The sequence below is a fragment of the Festucalex cinctus genome, chromosome 1, assembly GCF_051991245.1.
Source record: "Festucalex cinctus isolate MCC-2025b chromosome 1, RoL_Fcin_1.0, whole genome shotgun sequence".
Lineage (NCBI taxonomy): Eukaryota > Metazoa > Chordata > Actinopteri > Syngnathiformes > Syngnathidae > Festucalex > Festucalex cinctus.
In genome coordinates, this window is record NC_135411.1 from 2,254,450 (window position 1) to 2,273,587 (window position 19,138).

The window sequence follows — 19,138 nt, forward strand, 5'->3', positions numbered from 1 at the left end:
AGTCATTTGGTAGGTACACAGCCTGTGTGTGTGTGCGTGTGTGTGTTTGTGCGCGTGCGTGTTGAGGGTGCGGCGCTGCCATGATAGCAAGTTTGGGTGTGAGCGAGCAACTTGTTCAGACTTGCGAGTTCACAGAATGTGTGTGCGCGCGTGACTAAGTGTGAGTAAGTGTCTGTGTGTTTGCTTGAGTGGGTGTGTGCGTGTTTTGCGTTGTGTTGTCAAGCTGGAATTGACTTTGATGAGTTTGCACGCGTCACTTCCTGTCAGCGTACCGGAAGAACTTCTCACGTTTCTCTCGTTTTTCCGGATTAGTCCAAATATGGATCAAGTTGTTGTTGTTTGTCCTGCTTGTCCCGTTTTTCACATTATTAATCCTGCTTGTCCCGTTTTTCACGTTATCCCGTTTGCCGTGTTTTTCGTGTTTGTTTCTCATGTTGTTTTGAGATGGAGCGATTATCGGCCATTTTTTTTTAATCTGAAGGCCGATCAAGCTGGTTTCTCACTGAGCGGCGAATAACTTCCGAACGTCGCAGATTTGGGCTTTTCATCCGGAATTGTAAAGATGTTCGTTCGCAGACACTTTGGACTTGTCGTAAACGCGTTTGGACGGAAGCCGACAGCTGCCAATGTGGAGGAAACATTTTTGCTTGGCGAGTAAGTTCGAACATACTTGCAAATATGTTTTAACATACTCAGGAAAATGTTCCAACATACTCGCCAATATGTTGGAACATACTGGCAAACACATTTGAACATACACACGAACACGTTTGAACATATTTCCGAATATGTTTGAACATACTCGCCAGCCAAAAATGTTTCCTCCACATTGTCAGCTTTACACTTCCGTACATTTGGAACAAATTCAGACAATTTTTCACTGTGAAGATCTTTTGAAACGAACCCTAACTTACAAAACAAAACCCCCCAAATGAGCTCCGTTCGCATGCATTTGTCACTCAGTCAGATGCAGGGAACTTTTCATTCATATGGATCGACTGAAATTTCCACTTTAGAAAAAATAGGAACTCCCAACACCTTTTACTAAAAAAAAAATCAAGGAATGATGTAGAGATTTGAGGAAACTTTATTTGCAGTAATTATTTTAAACAGCACGTGAGGTAGTTCCCGAAAATGAAAATGAAAATCCGATCAGTCATCTCAGCAGAATCGCCGATCTGCCAAAATTAAGGAAATCGGTTGGCCGATCAATGGGTGCACCCCTAATATAAAGCTATATTTTGAGGCGCTTGCTAATGCTAGCACACATCGAGTTCGTCCACATATCGAGTCTGTTCACAAACAAATTACGTTCATCTGACAATTAATGTGGATTTGAAACATTGAAGGGCCAAAACATGCCTTGTGAAAATTCAACTGCACTAAAAAAAAATTAGCCACCAGAGGGTGCTAGAACTGCACGATTGGAAATCAACCCGACTTTTTTTAAACAGATGTGCTGCTTCTAATATTGTGACATGACGACAATGACGTCGATATATTGTGGCAGTTTTCATATCACGATATTGCGTTATCGTTACACGATTCCTGGTTTGAACTGGGAAAAGTCCGACTTGCCACCATCCTCGAACGCAGAATTCGTCATCAAGTTTGTCCGTCACATCTGCATGACTGTCGAGGTTAAAGGTTAAAAAAAAAAGTCGTCACATCGTGTTGACGCAGACGTGTCGGCGGTGAGTTATTGTAAAAGTCTCCAGCAACGCCCAGCGCACGCGTGCGCGTGCGTGTGTGTTAATAAGGTCGGCGTGTGTGGACACGCCGCGGCCGCGCTTTAAAATCGGAGCTGGTGCGAGTCTGTGAGACGATTTGGAAGGAGCGCTCGACATGACGACTTCACTCTGCGCGTTCTTCTTTGTGCTCGCCGTCGTCACGGCGACCGACGGTAAGTTGACTTTTTTTTTAGCACGCTGATAAGAGCAACGTTACCTTTGACCTTTTGGACTGACTCGTTGTCGCGAGGGGCGTCGTCTCCACGTCTTTGTTGTCGACTGAACTTTGGCGACTCCCCGTTTTTGCTGGTCCTGGTCCCGGTCTTGTCGCTCTTCCCTCAATTGTTGCCGTCGCGCCTCAGGAATGTTTTGCTCAGTAACTTTCATCAGCGACACTCGAAAAAATGGAAACGGTGGCAGAAGTGACGCGAGTTGACGGTGTTGAAACGCTCTCAAGATGGTTTGTGACTTGAAAGTGGAGCAGCAAATTGGCGCTGTTGTCAAATTGATTTTTTTTGTCATCTTCGGCAGCACTCGAGTGAAATGACAAGATCGCATGAGCACACATTTGAAAAAAATATGAAAAAAAATGACATGGCTGTCACATGAGGATTATTTGCACGACGGTCGTCCGACACGCCGCAAAGCGCCGCGACGAGCCTCATCTGATTGCTTTTTAGTTTTAAGACAATTTTAGTCGATACTTTTGTACCAACAATTCGAACTGTGTAACTCAATTGTTGACAAGAAATTTTAATGTAGTTTTAGTTGGTCTTTTGACTCAAATTCTTTAACGTTTGAATTATAATGTGGTCATCTGGTTGTGTTTGAGTTTTAATCCAATTTTAGTCGATGAAAATAAAGAGCAATTTTAGTTGGCGAAATTGACAGTTTGGTCGATATTTTCCTTCAGCAAATATTTCAACTTTTTTCAAAAAACGATAACACGCCAATTTGTATCTGTAGTTTAATACGTAAGAGAAATGTAATGCAACAACGGCGTGTTTATTGATTGTTTGAATGAAACATGTTGAAGGAAAAATAATTGTGGGACTGCTGAATGTTTTTCGTCCAGCTTTTTATTCTCCAAACTTTTTTGCTCCCACGTAATGATTCCGATTTTCACCGTTCAAATTTCAACTTGCTTCAAATTATAACTGAAATTGACCGATAATTTCCTCAGTCGACTAAAATTGCTCTTTAGTTTCGTCGACTACAATTGGATTAAAACCAAAATACAACAATGACTGAAACTTTAATTAATTTTAGTCAAAAGACTCCAAATGAAACTAAATTAAAATTTCTTGTCAAAATTAATAAAAAAAAAAAAATGCTATTTACAGAAGAATATTTGAAAAAAGTGGGGCGTTAAAATGAAAATAAATAAAAATAAAACAAGAAGTGTATATTGAGTAGCCAAATCCAAATCTTTTCAAATCTTTCTTGTCCATTTGAGGGCAAATAAATCGGCAAAAATGTATGTGGAGCCGCAAAACATTTTTTGTCAGATTATGATGATGGCAATAATGTGTTCATGCACTGAGGACACAAGTGGGCCCTAACTAGAGCTGCACCACAACACAAAAACACCATCCAATACGTACACATTCATTTTCTTCCATTTTGGGATTTTCCGTTTGCATACATTTCGTTACATTTTTGCCAATTTTCAACATTTGTTTGGGAATTAGGAATATTTTATGACAATTTTTTGGGATTTCTTCTTACATTTTCTGGTTACTTTTTTTTTTAACTTTTCTTAAGTTAAGTTTTGGCAATTTTTTCTGGACATTTCTGGTAATTTTTCGTGATTTCTTCTTTTGCTTTTGGACAAAAATCTCATGTTGAAAGCCAGCAATGGACTGGTCGCCAGCCAATCATCTTAGCTACGTTTTTGTTTTTCTTTTTTTTTTCCGCAGAGCTGCGTTGCGAGTGCAACGGGCGCTCGCGCGTGTGCGCGCGCGACGCGCGAGGCCTTCGCTGCGCCGACTGCTCGGGAAACAGCGAAGGTCGACGGTGCGAGCGCTGCAAAGACGGATTCTACCAGCGGGGGGCGACGACGACGCTGGGCTGCGTGCCGTGCGGCTGCCACCCGGCAGGTGAGCGTAACCCCGCCCACGAAGATCACCTGAGCACATCGGCGACGCAACTTTTTTGCAAACGGAAACAAATAAAATGACTTCAAGGCATACTTGACTCGTTCAACCGTTTTCAGCAGTCAAAAGATATTTTGTCTATAATTCATGTGGTTCATTCGAATAATTTTGTCGATTGATGACGACATCACCTGTGCTGAGGAAGTCGGAAACGGCCAATCACGGCTCACCTGTTTTCTGGGTTTGGTCGTTAATCTACTTCCTCAGCACAGGTGATGTCATCATCAGTCGAAAAATACATGAAAAATAATGAAGTTATCAAAATATTAACTTTTTACTTGTTAACTCATTCAAGCCCAAAAACGTTTTTGTATACTTTTTTTTTGTTTTTTTTAATGCAAGTGCATACAGAAGGCGTTGATGCAGCTTCTGACATGAAAAGGTGGCTTAAAGCAATGGTAGTTATTAAATGCACGGCCAGCAGGTGGCAGCAGAGTATAAGAGATCAGCCAGGGTCATGTTGCAACAAGCTCTGTTTGTCATTGTTTTCACCAGGCATGTGAATGTTGAAGAAACGTAGCTATAGTTTTATGCTAATGGCTGCAAAATATTTGATTTGATTTGATTTTTTCCTGATGAAAGACGATACTTTAGTCTTTCTTTTGGTCGCTTCCATGTTTTGATAGCAATAGAACACAATATTGTGTGGGCCTTGCAAAATCTGTCAATGAAAATGGTGAGTCTCAAGTACCTTTAAATATGAAATCCAACGAAATCAAAATGAATATTGCTCGGAAATTTCAAATGTTAAAATGGAAGATAAAAGACACATTTTTTCAAAAGTGATGAGTCTTGTTCACTCTGATGAGGTGCTCCCCCTAGTGGCCCGCCAAGTCATTGCTCAATAAGTCATCAACAATGGAGCCATTATAGCGGCTAAATAGTAACGCCAAATATTGGGATACTTTTGTAAGCGTATCGATAATCGGCCGTGAGACCAAGTATTGCGATTTATCGTCTGTACATTTGAAAAAGAAATTTTTGTACATATACACACACTTTTTTGCGCAAACGTAAAATGTGTTCCTCCGTCCAGGTTCTGTGAGCAGCGAGTGCGACAGCAGGGGGCGCTGCGCCTGCAGAGAAGGCGTGTCGGGAACCAAGTGTGACCTCTGCCCCCACGGACCAATCGGACCGCGAGGATGTTCGTCCAGGTGAAGATCATTAAAAACGGGACTTTTGGACCCCCCAAAAAAAAAGTCTCAATCATTCGTTGCGGCTGCCATCTTTCTTTCTTGTTTGCAGTCGGAGAGCCCGGCAGGATTCCGCCGACGCCTTTTTGTGTTTCTGTTACGGCCACAGCAGTCGATGTTCCTCGCAGTCGACGACGTACAGCGAACGCGACATCTCGTCCACCTTCCAGCACGGTACGAGCGACGGTGGAAGGAACCGTGTGCGAAATGTTGCCATCCATCCGATTGGCTGGATTTAATCATATTTTATAATATTGTCTTCTATGAAAGTCTCGTCTTTCATCAGGACAAAAAAAATCGGATATTTGTATCGGTTTCCATTTTGCAGTAATTAGTTTTCAAATATAGTGAAGTTTCATCATTATTCAGATTCCTGGTAAAAAGAGCTTGATGGCCCCGGTTGCTCTCGTATACTCTACTGCCACCTGCTGGCCGTTTTTATAAATAGTACCATTTTTTTTTTCTACCCTTTCCCTGTAGTTTAGAGGTTGCATCAAAGACTTCTGTATGCTCGAGCATATTTAAAAAAAACAAACATATAAAAACGTCTTTATAAAATAGAACATATTAATACGTTTTTGGGAGCATATGAGTTAAAAGTTTTTTTTTTCTTGTTTGCTTTTTTAAACAAAGGATGAAATTAGGACAACTAATAGGAATTACAATATCAATATTTTTTTTTCACAGACATTACAACCATACCAAAATATCTTCTTTTTTTTTTTTTTTATTAATCAAATTGCACAAAGTGATCACAGGAAAACAAATGTAAACAAATTACAGAGGTGCCGATACTGCATTCAAACAATGGTATCGGTATCGGTGAGTCCTCACAGGAAACATGCCGATACCGTTAATTCCAACGCTAATATCGGATTTTGGATGCGGCATCTTGTGTCTTGCTCGTGCGCGACATTCACGGATATGTGACATGTTCGCTGGATGCTGATCTAAGAAATCCGATTGGCCCTTGAATGCTCTCAACCAATGGCAGGACAGCGTTTTCATGTTGAGGAAAAAAGAACTTTAGGTATCGGCAAAGCTGCATATCGGAATCGGGGGCCAAAAAAACCGGTATGGGAACAACACTAATATCTCGCACCATTTTGGAAAAGTCTGAATATGGGCGGCGTTTGCTAGCAAAAGGTGCAGTACGGCTCGCCGCTAATTTTGAGCCCGTGCGATGTTCAGGTGCCGACGGCTGGAAGGCGGCGACCTCTCGCGGTTTGGCCTCGGCGGACGTCCGCTCCCGCTGGTCGCCCAAGTACGGAGACATCGAGGTCATCTCCACAAACAGCCTGCCGGTTTACCTGCACGCGCCAGGTGAGAACCAACGCCAGCCGAGCCCTGCACGAGCCCCGCACCAGGTTGACTGGTCTTTCCGGCAGAATCTTTCCTGGGCGACCAGCTGGTGAGTTACGGCCGCAAGCTGTCCTTCTCGCTGCGTCTGGACCGCGGCGTTCGCCACCCGTCCGTCGACGACGTCGTCCTGGAAGGTTCCGGTCGGCGGGTGTCGGCCTCGCTGGGCGACCTGCGCGACGTCCTTCCCTGCGGACGGAAAATCAACTTCACCTTCAGGTCGGGAAACGGCGACCGATCGCAAGGGCCAGCCAAACACAAAGCGAGAAAATCAAACGCATAGAAAAGTGTCATTCAGAATTGAAGGACAAAAATGCGATTTGAAAAAAATTATTCAAATTAAACAAGACTCAAAAAATATAAATATCAATTTGGAATAAATACAAAATTAATACATTCAAATATAAATCAATAAACAAAAAAGCTCCGCTCTCATAATTCAAAATTTAAATACAAAAAAAATCTATAATTGGAAATAAAAACAAAAACATATCTATACATAAATAATAAATGAATAATATTTACATAAGTAAAAAAACAAGACTCAAAAAATAAAAATAGAAATATAAAAGGCTCCACTCTCACATATGTATATATATATATATATATATATATATATTTTAAATTATTTTGGTGTTTTTTTTATTAGTTTTTTTAATGCAGTTTTTGTCGTTTTTATTGATTGATTTCTATTTAAGTCTACTTTTGTGTTTTATTTCTCCATTTATTTTTATTTTTATTTTTTGAGTCTTTTTTTTCATTTCTGTATTTATTTTTTTGCTTTCATATATAAATAAATACATTCTGTTTTTAATTTCCATTTATATGTATTTTTTTAAATTATTATTATTTGTGTATTTCCATTTTTATTTTCCCGTTTCTATATTCCTGATGTATTTTGGCCTCTTTTTTTTTTTGTTCCTCCATAGCAGGAAGTCGTCTGTTGAGGGAGAAATGTGAACATTCCAAATTCCCAACAAGTCGAAACAAAGTCGGAATCTGCGGCTGGCGCTGGCGTGCTGAGATCACGACTGGCGGGGCGGGGCCAGAGGGGGGCGGGGCCAGAGGGGGGGGCGGGGCAATCCTCCACTTTGGCAACTGTGAAATGAAAGCCGTTATGCGTTCATGTTCAGAGTTTCCCATAGTTGAGAAATGAAATGATCCGAAGGCAAAATCAACATCACACTTTATACCTTGAAGAAAACAACAAAAGTCTGTCGACTGTTTTTGAGCGGCTCGTCCGTATCGTTGCTTCTTTGCTTTTTTTACAAAAGATTGACATCGATTTGACACTTCGTTTGTGGGAAGGCGCAACAACTTGCAACAATTTGGAGTTACTCAGTTGGTTGTCCAACTATGGAATGGTTCGAATCCCGACCGACCGACCGACCGACCGACCGACCGACCGACCGACCGACCGACCGACCGACCGACCGGCCGACCGACCGACCGGCCGACCGGCTCTCACAACAGTATCGAATCAAATTCAAACTGAATTTGATTCTCCTTCTCACTGCTCGCTCAATTGATGGAGGCCGGTTAGGATTGGATTGATTAGCAATTCAATGATACAGCGACATTAATTAAAAAAAAAAAAGATATCACATAATTTTCAAAAAGTATCTATCAGTATCATCGATACGGGTGGGTGGTGCCTCTGGCTACATCATGACACGATACGATACGCCATACAAGGCTCACGATATGAAAATACTGCGATTAGCGATATTTTGCTCAGGTAATAATAATAATAATAATAAGAAGAAGAAGAAAAATAATACAAAATAGTAATTCATATTATAATAAAAATAATATAATTAAATAAAATATAATACATAATATATAAATATATATAATATATATAAAAAAGAAATAATAATAATAATAATAAAAGTACTAAGCTTCGCCTGATGACTTGCATCCATTTCCCCGCCACATATCGCTAATCTGTCGGGATACAAAGTATCTCGATTTCTCGCGCTATCGATATATCGTCATGCTCCAATTTCGTAGTAATGTAATTTGCAGTGTCGCACGCCACGAGTCGTCGGGTGATGCGGTGACGTCGCGTTGCGCTCTTTTTTTCATCAGACTGGACGAGCAGCCCGGCAGCAGGTGGCGCCCTCAGCTGACCGCGTTCCAGTTCCAGACTCTCCTCCAGAACCTGAGCGCCATCAAGATCCGAGCCACCTTCGGAGACGCAGGTGAGCTCCGACAACGTCCCGCATCGGGCGCTCCACCTTTCGACCTTTCAACTTTTCTTTGCTGCTCCCGAGGACGAGGTTACCTGGACAACGTCAAATTGGAGTCGGCGAGGCGAGGCGGCGGCGTCCCGGCGTCCTGGGTGCGCACCTGCGTCTGCCCCGACGGATACGAGGGCGACTTCTGCCAGCGCTGCGCGGCGGGTTTCCGGCGCTGGGCGGCGGACCGAGACGCGTTCGGCCCCTGCGAGCCCTGCGGCTGCCGCGGCGGCGACTGCGACCCGCTGACGGGCCGATGCTACCCGGCCGACGAGACGCAGTCCTGCTCCGACGGGTCCTACTGGGACTTCTGGACTGGACGCTGCGTTCCCTGTCCCTGCCCCGAGGGGGTGCCGTGCACGCTGGCGGCGGGGGCCGCGCGGCCGCAGTGTCGCGGCTGTCCGCCGGGAACCGCAGGTGGGGCGGAGCTTGACAAACACGTTTTTTTCTCACAAATCTGCCACGTTAGGAACTGGCAAATTTGCCAGTTTATAGTCGTGACTATAAAAACGGAAAAATTGACACTTTTTTTTTCTGGCAAATCTGTAACTTTAGTCGCAAATATGCCACTTTATGAACTGGCAAATTTGCCAATTTATAAACTCGCAAATTTGCCACTTTATGAACTAGCAAATTTGCCAGTTTATAGTCGTGACTTTAAAAACGGAAAAATTTACACTTTTTTTTTCTTGCAAATCTGCCACTTTAGTCACAAATTTTCCAGTTTATAAATTCACTAATTCACTAATTTATAAAGTCACAAATTTACGAGTTTTTTTTTTCTTGCAAATCTGCCACTTTATAGGGTTAAAAATTTGCCACTTTATAAACTCGCAAATTTTGCAATTTATAAAGTCACAAATTTTGAACTTTATAAACTCTTTATAAAAGAGTTTTTTTTCCCCGCAAATCTGCTACTTTAATTGCAAATTTGGCATTTTATAAACTCACAAATTTGAGTTTTTTTATCTCACAAATCGGCCTGTTTTTTCTTGCAAATTTGCCACTTTATAAACTTGCAAAGTTCACAATTTATAAAGTCATAAATTTTCCACTTTATAAACTCACAAATGTGCAAGTTTTTCTCTTGGAATATTGCTCCCGCCCTCTAAAAAAATATATTTACATGGCCGTCATAAACATGTTTTCAACGATTCCACCTTTTTTTTGTTAGGTAAATAACGCCGCACGTGCTCGCTGGTTTGATCTGTCCTGCATTTCGTTTGTCTCTGTGGCGCCCTCAGGTGTTCGCTGCGACCAGTGCCAGGAAGGTTTTTACGGCTCGCCAGCGGGGGGCGCCGGAGGGTGGAGTTCGTGCCGCCCTTGCCAGTGCAACGGCCACATTGACACGAAGGTGGCGGGAAGCTGCGACCAAATCAGCGGCGAATGTCTCAAGTGCGTCAACAACACGACGGGTCGCTACTGCGACGTCTGCTTGCCCGACTTTTACCACCGCAGCCCGGGCGCCGCCTGCCGACGTAAGCGAGCTGAACCGGCGTACGGATGAGCTTTTGGTCACGTCCGTGCTCCGACGTGACCGTTTCCTGTCTTTTGTTGCGGCGCCAGCGTGCGACTGCGACCTTCAGGGCTCCGAAGCGGCGCAGTGCGACGACAACGGCCGCTGCCGCTGCAGGCCGGGCTTCGAAGGGCTCAAGTGCCAGACGTCGCGTCAGTGTCCCGCCTGTTTCGACGGAGCCAAAGCCAGGGTGAGAAACCATCAATGGCGCCCGCCCACCTGGATACATGACCGGATAGCTTTTCGCTTTCTTCTTCTTTGGGGTCATGATGTGGGAAAGAAGAGGGCGAAAAAGCCAAAGATACTCCCACAAGTGGACAAGCGCTAGCTAGCACTAGCTAACGGCTAAATAGCGGACGAGGGGAAAACACTGCGGCCAAAATGGCGGCCTGGGCATATCCGTTGTAAAGTCAAAACACCTAACTTGAGATGATAGAAGACGTCGCTTTCTTCTTCTTTGTGGTCATGATGTGGGAAAGAAAAGAGGTCGGAAAAAGGCAAAGATACTCCCACAAGTGGACAAGCGCTAGCTAGAACTAGCTAACGGCTAAATAGCGGACGAGGGGAAAATCCTGTGGGCTATATGGGGGAGCGCGTCCTACCAGCCACTGGCGGCCATCTTTGTCATCCTTCTTCTCAAATGTGCGACTTTCAGATGGAGGAGTTGGCTGTCAAATTTCAGCAGTTGGAAGTGCAGAACTCGCAGCTGGGCGGCGGACACAACACCGGCAACCAGGGCAACATGGCGGCCGCGCTGAGCGCCGTCGAGGCGCTGGCGGACGACCTGGAGAGCGACGGCCAACAGCTGGCAGGCACGTCTTCCTCACTTCTCTTCAAATGTGGAACATTCGGCCGAGTCCGATCGGGTCTAAAACGTGATGTCCCAACAGACCAGGACAAGCGTCTGCAGGACAGTCTGCTTTCCATGGGCCGTACTCGCCTGAGCCAGGAACAGGACGTCCGGAACGTGGCCGACGCCACCGGCGACATCAAACGGCGGCAGCAGACGTACGTCAGCAAAGCGGCGCAGCTTCAGAGTTTGATGGACGAGCTGAAACGCAAACTGGACGAGGCCAAGACGAGTCTCCGGTCAGCGGTAAGACCTCGCGCCGCGTTGTCACGTTTCCGCTGACGTGCTCGACGTGGGCTTTCTTTCCCAATTAGGATTACTCGTGGACCCTTGACGGGTATTTGGTCCCACTCAATATTATTCCTGTTCACTGTTTTCTTCCTCATATTTCACGTTAAAATGCCTTTTTAAAGGGGATTTATTAGGGGTGTGCCAAAAAAAACAATCGATTCACAATTCTCATTTAGTACAATTCAGAATCGATTTAAAATGTCTGTTTAAAATTTTATTTAAATGATTTGATGCTGTCTTGCTCTTGTTTTGTTTGTGTACTGTGAATGCTGTGCATGTTGTACCCGATTTGGCCACTTGGGGATGCACGGTTAAGTTGTAGCCACGAGGGAAGTTCAAGTTATGCCAATAAAAGTTGATTTTGTTGCAGCAAAGGAAGAGCATATGCCGGTGAGTCATGTTAAGATTCTGTATGCATTCCTGAAGCGTTTTGTAAGAATAGTCGTTCTTTTGAGGGATGTCAGGTTGACCTGTTTGACATTTATTAAACACGACACAAAAAGGAGAGAAGACGCTCGGTTCAAGATTCGCAATGAGAGGAACTGACTGCTACAATTAACTAACCCTCTCTTTTGATTTGCTTTCCATGCCCCGAGAGTAGCACGCTAATTAGCATTAGCCAGTCAGACTGGAGTAGATCATGACATTTATGTATTTATTTTTAAAACGAAGCCAAATTCATTGTCAATCGAATCATTTTGAATCAGCTTCATTTTTTTTATTATTATTTATTTTAATTTTATTATCATTATTATTATTATCCATCTATCTATCTGTATATATATATATAAGATTGATTTTTTTATTATACTCTGAATTATTTGTTTTATTTTTATTATTCATTTAATATTTTTTTATTTATATTATGATTATTTTCTGATTAATTTTATCGTAGATGATTGTTGATTTATGACCTGAGCAATACATGGATAATCGTCATATCGTGGGATAATCGTTATCGTGAGCACATCTTGGTACGACAACTAAAAAGTTTTTTTGGGGACGAGCTTCTCATCAGGTTTCGATTCACACGTTCCGGACTGGATTCGGGTTCGGGTTCGGGTTCGGGGGTGACTGGCTTGAAGGTGTCACGTGACGTGAAGACAATTGTGACTTGAAGGTTTCCTTGTGCAACCCGATCTCACATTGATTTTTGTTTTGCTCCCGTCAGGAGTTACCGGCGGGAGACGTGCCGGCGCTTCCGAACCTTCTCTCCTCGTTGGCGCAGGCCGCGACGAGCTTGGCTGATAAGTGCGTGCACCACAGACCACAGACAGACTCCAAAACAAAAAACTGTTCAGGTGTTTAGAAGTCCGCATCTGTCAGACATCAGACCAAGGCGGTGGCGGTGGAGAAGAGCGCCAACGAGGCTCTGGGCGACTCGGAGAAAAGTCTGGCGCTGGTCCGCAATCTTCTCACCAAGGGGAACGGTGTCAAAGATCTGATCGGAGGAGTGAAAACGGCGTAAGTGACCTTTGGCCTTCTTCGTCTCTGCGCTCGTGTTCATTTTGGCGACAAAAACGACTTCGCATTTTCCACCGGAATAAAACTCGACTAGATTAAAAGCCTCATTAATAAACAATAACTGGGAATCAATCAGTACGTCGATGAAGAAGACGAGACGAAAATGAACTGAACTCAAATCGATGAGCAAAAATGAGATGAAAATGATATGATTTTGTTAAATCTTGTCATGTGACACAGCACAAACAATACGGGACAGACAGGAGGTGGATTCACGGTGAGAGGTTAAAAAAAAAGAACAAAAAAAGTACATTGTGGTTAACGGCTAAAACGTTAACCAACAATAAGGTTAATGCGACTGCTAACTAAAGCTAGCTAACGTACTAGCTCATAGCATGGCGCCAAAGTAGCAACTGTAATTATTAAAAATTGTACTAAAAACTGACACGAAATAAAAAAAATAAAAAAAACAATAAAATGAACACTCGTTCCAACAATAATATTAATGCAACCGCTAAGCGCTAACTAACGGTGGCTAACTTATTAGCTTGTAGCATGTCGCCAAAGTAGCAACTTGTTGATATACTGTCATTGTGTGTCAAATTGTGTTTTTCGTCAAAAAAGATGAGAGGAAATTTGATGTCAAATAATCATCGAGGAAAAAATATACAAGCGGTAAAATGGTTGTCCTGACTAAAACTAGACTAAAAACAAATAAATAAATAAAATGTTTTCTTGGACTAAAATAGAGACCGATTATCGGCCGGGCCAGTTATCAGTGCCGATATTGGGCATTTTGACCAATATCGGCATCGGCCGTTTTTTGAATGTAAAGACGTTAAAGTTGGCAGCTCGCTGAGCGGTGAATAACTTGCGAATTTGGGGTTTTCATTTGGGGAATTGTAAGATGTTCACAGACAGTTTTGACTTGTCGTAAACGCATTTGGAACATTTTCAGACAATTCCAATTCAAATTTAGACAATTTTTCACTGCAAAGATCTTTTGAAACGTTTCACGAACCCGAACAAAAGCACCCAAATGAGCAACATTTGTCACTCAGTGATTTTTTTATTTTATTATTATTTATTTTTTTTATTTAGCTTAACACATGCTAATGGCCCTGGAATCTCACTGCAATTTTTGTTAGAATTTTTTTTATAAACAAATCTGTCAATATAGTTTAAAAGAAAAAGTTTTTTTAAAAATATATTTTACTGCAAATGAATATCAGCTTGAAATATCAGTTATCGGCCTCCTTGACGACTAATAATTTGTTTCGGTATCGGCCTGGAAAAAACCCCATATCGGTCTATCACTAATGTCGATCACATTTGTCACATGTACATATGTATTTTCCACTTAAATATGTCTATCGATCATCAACCTTCATCTGTCGATCACGTTTTTCATGCTAATCATGCTAGCATGCTTCTCAAGTTTGTCATGTTGCTCGTGTTTTGCCTTTCTTGTCCACTTGAGCGCAGACTTTTCGCTGAAAGTCGCTAATCTCATACTACCTTGGCCGTCCACCAACATGGGGGCCGGCCTAGCCGATGGTATAAATGTGTGACCCGAGGGTCTTAACTGCTCAATCTGTCAATATAGTTGAAAAGAAAAAGATTATCTGCTAATAATTTGTTTCTGTATCGGCATTGAAGAAGTCATATTGGTTTATCACGAGACTAAAATAAAGGCTCAAATGTCAGATTTATAGTCGACTCAATAAAACCGGGATGAGGTTGACGGACTATGTTAAGAAGCGTGATTGAAACTGGACTCAAACGGAGACAAGATGTCGAAAATGCCGGAGAAAACGAACACCAGCGTCCCTCAGGTACGACGGGATGGCGGCGCGGGTCAAGACTTTGGACAACCAGGCCGTCCGCGTGGGCGACGAGGCCAAGGCGGAGAGCAACAAGGCCAACGGCATGTTGGAAGACATCAGCAAGATGGCCGGCGACATCCCGCCCGCCCTGACGGTCAGTCGGTCGGCTTGGACCAAACCAGGCCCGCGCATCCTGACGCGTCTTTGTCCTGTGCCGCGCGGTCGCTCAGGGGGACGCGGACGCTATGGGGGCCAAGCTGGACCTCCTGAGGAAGGCGGTGGACGGCAACGTGGCGGGCTTCACCGCCTTGCGCGACGACGTCGGGCGGGACGCGGTGGCTGCCCGGGACCTGCTGGAGCAAGGCAGGGATCACATGCAGGTTAGGGAGGCACTCTGTCCTGGTGGTCCTCAACCAGTCCTGTTCCAATCATTTCATCCATCTGGTTTATTTATTTATACTGTCGTTGCGTGTCTTTCTCATTGGCGGGGAGGGTGGGCACTTCCTGGCTGCAACCTCTGTCCTGGTTGATCCTCACCAGTCCTGTTCCATTCAGTTCATCTATCAGTCTGTCCTGTCCAGTCCTGTAACCCTCGTTGCGTCTCTTTCTCATTGGGCGGGGAACATTGCCTGGCTACAACCCATGTCCTGGTTGATCCTCACCAGTCCTGTTCCATTCAGTTCATCTATCAGATTCATTTTCCAATAGTCTGTCCTGTCCAGTCCTGTAACCCTCGTTGCGTCTCTTTCTCATTGGGCGGGGAACATTGCCTTGCTACAACCTCTGTCCTGGTTGATCCTCACCAGTCCTGTTCCATTCATTTCTGTCCTGTTTACTGCTCATTGCGTCCCTTCCCCACAGGAGGCACACAATCCTTGTCCTGTTCTATGCCACCCCATCCTGTCTTTTGGCTATTTGTTGCTTTCTTTTCTGACAGTTTTGCCCACCTTGTACAACTGTGCTGTCCTGTCCTAATTGCTCCTAATTGCTCCTGGTCGCGCCTCTTCCTCCACTTCCTGGATGCAACACTTGTCCTGTCCGATTTCCTGCTCATTGTGTTCCTTCCCAACGGGAGGCACACAATCCTTGTCCTGTTCTATGCCACCCCATCCTGCCTTTTGGCTATTTGTTGCTTTCTTTTCTTACACTTCTGCCCACCTTGAACTGTCCTGTCCGAGCCTGTCCAGTCCTATTTGCCTACTGGTTGTGTCTCTTGCTCCACTTCCTGGATGCAATTCTTGTCCTGTCCGATTTCCTGCTCATTGTGTTCCTTCCCAACGGGAGGCACACAATCCTTGTCCTGTTCTATGCCACCCCATCCTGTCTTTTGGCTGTTTGTTGCGTTCTTTTCTTACACTTCTGCCCACCTTGAACTGTCCTGTCCTGTCCTGTCCAGTCCCATTTGGTTGTGTCTCTTGCTCCACTTCCTGGATGCGCTTGTCCTGTCCTGCCCTCTGATCTCCTGATTGTGACTCCCGCAGGACATGGACGTGCTGACAGGCCGAGTGGACGCCGCCCATGCCGACACCAAGGGGGCGCTGCAGCGCATCACCGGCCACACCAACAGGCTGGACGGCGCCCTATCGACTTTGAGAGGTAAACAGAAAGTGGCGCCAACGCCGCCTCCGTCCGTCCGTCTTGACCGTCCGTCTTGACCGTCCCGTCCGCCCTCAAGGCTTCGACCAGCAGATCATGAACAGCCAAGCGCTGGCGGACGCCGCCATCGAGCGACTTCCCGTCATCAACGCCACCATTCAGCGGGCCGCCAAGAACAACGCCGACACGCGGGCGCTGCTGGACGCCGTGTCGGCCGACTCGGACGGGGCCATGGCGTCCATCGACCAGCTGGAGAGGCTCATCCCCGAACTGGAGGTGCCAACCTAGCGTAGCAGCGAAAGCGCTAGCCGCCATTGATGCTAAGCTAAGGTTCAAGTTTCACTTCCTGTTTCTTCTTTCTGGAGCTAATAGTCAAAGTACAATTTCAAGGTTGTAACTTTGTCTGTCCAGGAAGTTGTCTCTAATTTCGAACCCAAAAAAAGTTTGCAGTCCTCAGGTTCTTTTTTTTGTCGACAGTGCAAATGCAGACAAGTTTCAGCTAAGCTAAGCTAACATAAGCCAAGCGGGAAAAATGCACTTTTGCTCGCCAGGGAGCGATCGGGTCCGTGCCGCCTCTCGAAATCGACATCAGCAAATTGAACGACGCGGCCAAGGAACTGCGAGTGGCGGCGGGCGACGTCGGCGCAGACCTCATCGGCGAGCTTGACGGCGCCGGGAACCTGCAAACGGACGCCGCGCAGGTGAGACGACGTGGACCGTAAAGCGGCGGGAAGGCGACGACGGCAAAAGCGACTGACGCCGTTTGACCGGCAGGCCAGCGACGGCGCCGCCGCCGCCCTGGGGAACGCCAAACAGGCCAGAGACGCCGTGGGACGGATGCTGCGAGACATCGCAGACGGGCTGGCCGACGTCGGTAAGGAACCCGCTCGATTCCTCTCAATCTGCTTGTTGAGGATTCGACCTCTGAACTGGTTCATATTTCGGATGGATGAGAATGCAAGTCTTCAGTTGGACTTTTCATCAACTCAAAATGGAGCCTTTTTGACGATATATCGATATTACGATAAATCGTCATACTTTGTCTCACGATACATTATCAAGACGCCTACGCAAGTATCGCGATATTTGTAGTTAATATACAGCCGCTATAACGGCTCCATTGTTCATGACTTATTGAACAATTACTTGGCGGGCCGCTAGGGGGAGCAGCTCATAAAAATGGACGCGAGTCTTCAGGTGAAGTCATGAGCTTACTTTTATTATATATATATATATATATATATTTATTTATTATTATGATTATTTTTATTATGTATTTATTTATTTTAGTTTTTTATTTTTATTATTATTATTATTATTATTCTGATTTTATGATTAGTTTTATCGTATATTATTGTGGATTTATTACCTGACCAATATATCGATAAACGCGGTATCGTGAGATAATCTAATTGACAGTATCTGGAGAAATGGAGGAAAGAAAATAATCACATTTAAAGCAAGTGTCTGTGTGTCATTCTAAAGCAAATTACACTCTGCAATAATAATAATAATGCAAATAAACTCAAATGTATCAATGTTTACAGGCTATTTTGGATGAAAACTTCCTATATTGATGGTCGACATAACTCATATTAGCAAGTTACTAGCAGCCATAAACTAGCAGTTAGCTATTAATAGCTACTGATAATAAAGTGCAAACATCAGCCCAAAAAAACAAACATATAAGATACATAAAGACTCATGTTATCTTACTAAGCACAAATAAGAACGTATCAGCATGAATTCAAATTGGAACGAATCAAAATGGACACTCACTTCAATCATTGGCTCCTCGTCCGCCATTTTGTTTTCCCCTCGTCGTCCGCTATTTAGCCGTTAGCTAGCGCTAGCGCTCGTGCACTTGTGGGAGTATCTTTGGCTTTTTCGCCCTCTTTTTGTTTTTTCCACATCAAGCCCCAAAGAAGAAGAAAGCGACGTATTCCAACAGTGTTGGTCCAGCCAAAAGAAAAGAAATCACCATGGAAACGAAGCTAGACAACATAAAAAGATTTTCGAAAGTGACGAACATCAAATACTTTTTTTATGTGAATGTATTTGAGATCTTTCAATGCAAATGATTTGGCTGTAAATATTGCCGATCCGCGTCCCTGTTGACCTTGTCGTGGCGGTCCCGCAGATCAGCCGGCCGCGTTGGACCCGCGCCGCCTTCAGGAGCTGGAGGACTCGGTGGCGGCGGCCCGCCGGGACGTGGAGACGCGTCTGGCGCCGCAGCTGAGGGACGCGGCCGAGCGCGAGGCGGCGCAACGCCGCCGGCTGACCGCCTTGGACGGGGACATGGACGCCATCTTGTGGGACATTGCCAACCTGGAGGACATCTTGAGCACCGTGCCCGACGGCTGCTTCAACAGCCGCGCCATCGAGAACGCCTGACGCGCCAACAAAAAAAACCATCGGAAATAATTTTGTCACCGGACTAAAACTCGACTAAAACCTTCATTCATATTAATATTAATATTCATTTGCTTTGTTCTAATTGTTTACTGCAAAACTGATGTTTATGTACAGCACTTTGTATACAGTAACACCTGTTCGTAAAGCGCTTTATAAATAAAGTTAGGTTGAGTTGAATAATTTTCCGGAGAGTCATTTTTGGCTAGGTAAGCCTTATTTTGAAACTGGCCAAATTGCTTCCCTGATGTCGCCTTGTCAGATGAACGCTCAAAAGCAGCAAATCCAAATATGGAAAAATGTCAGAATTGCCCAACTTTTGAAAACTCCATTTTGGGGGCGGGGCCTCAACGATCCACCGGTTCTCCGTCTGAAAAAATCTGATCTTGATCGAGCGAGGAAAACGAGGAAAACGAGGAAGAGGTTCATCCCTTCCAACAAGCTCAGGGAAAACTCATCATCCATATCGCCGATTCCTTTACGGACGAATCGTCATCAGATGCGT

The 19,138-nt window shown here is 44.5% G+C and overlaps 1 protein-coding gene across 2 annotated transcripts; it reads left to right on the plus strand.

Moving 5' to 3' along the window:
• The first annotated feature begins 244 nt into the window (after positions 1–244).
• Positions 245–18,816, plus strand: lamc2 (laminin, gamma 2). 2 transcript variants are annotated; one of them, XM_077505636.1, is made up of 21 exons: positions 245–654; positions 3,650–3,829; positions 4,923–5,040; positions 5,132–5,253; positions 6,271–6,402; positions 6,468–6,657; positions 8,530–8,642; positions 8,715–9,095; positions 9,923–10,156; positions 10,245–10,384; positions 10,850–11,006; positions 11,085–11,290; positions 12,507–12,586; positions 12,662–12,799; positions 14,635–14,779; positions 14,856–15,005; positions 16,107–16,221; positions 16,301–16,497; positions 16,773–16,922; positions 16,996–17,095; positions 18,362–18,816. In XM_077505636.1, exons 1-21 carry the CDS (start codon positions 627–629, stop codon positions 18,613–18,615), a joined length of 3,330 nt encoding a protein of 1,109 aa, XP_077361762.1. In that variant the 5' UTR covers positions 245–626; the 3' UTR covers positions 18,616–18,816. The 2 variants fall into 2 exon arrangements, with proteins under 2 accessions (XP_077361762.1, XP_077361754.1); XM_077505628.1 differs by lacking the exon at positions 245–654 and adding an exon at positions 681–1,903.
• The last annotated feature ends 322 nt before the right edge of the window (positions 18,817–19,138 follow it).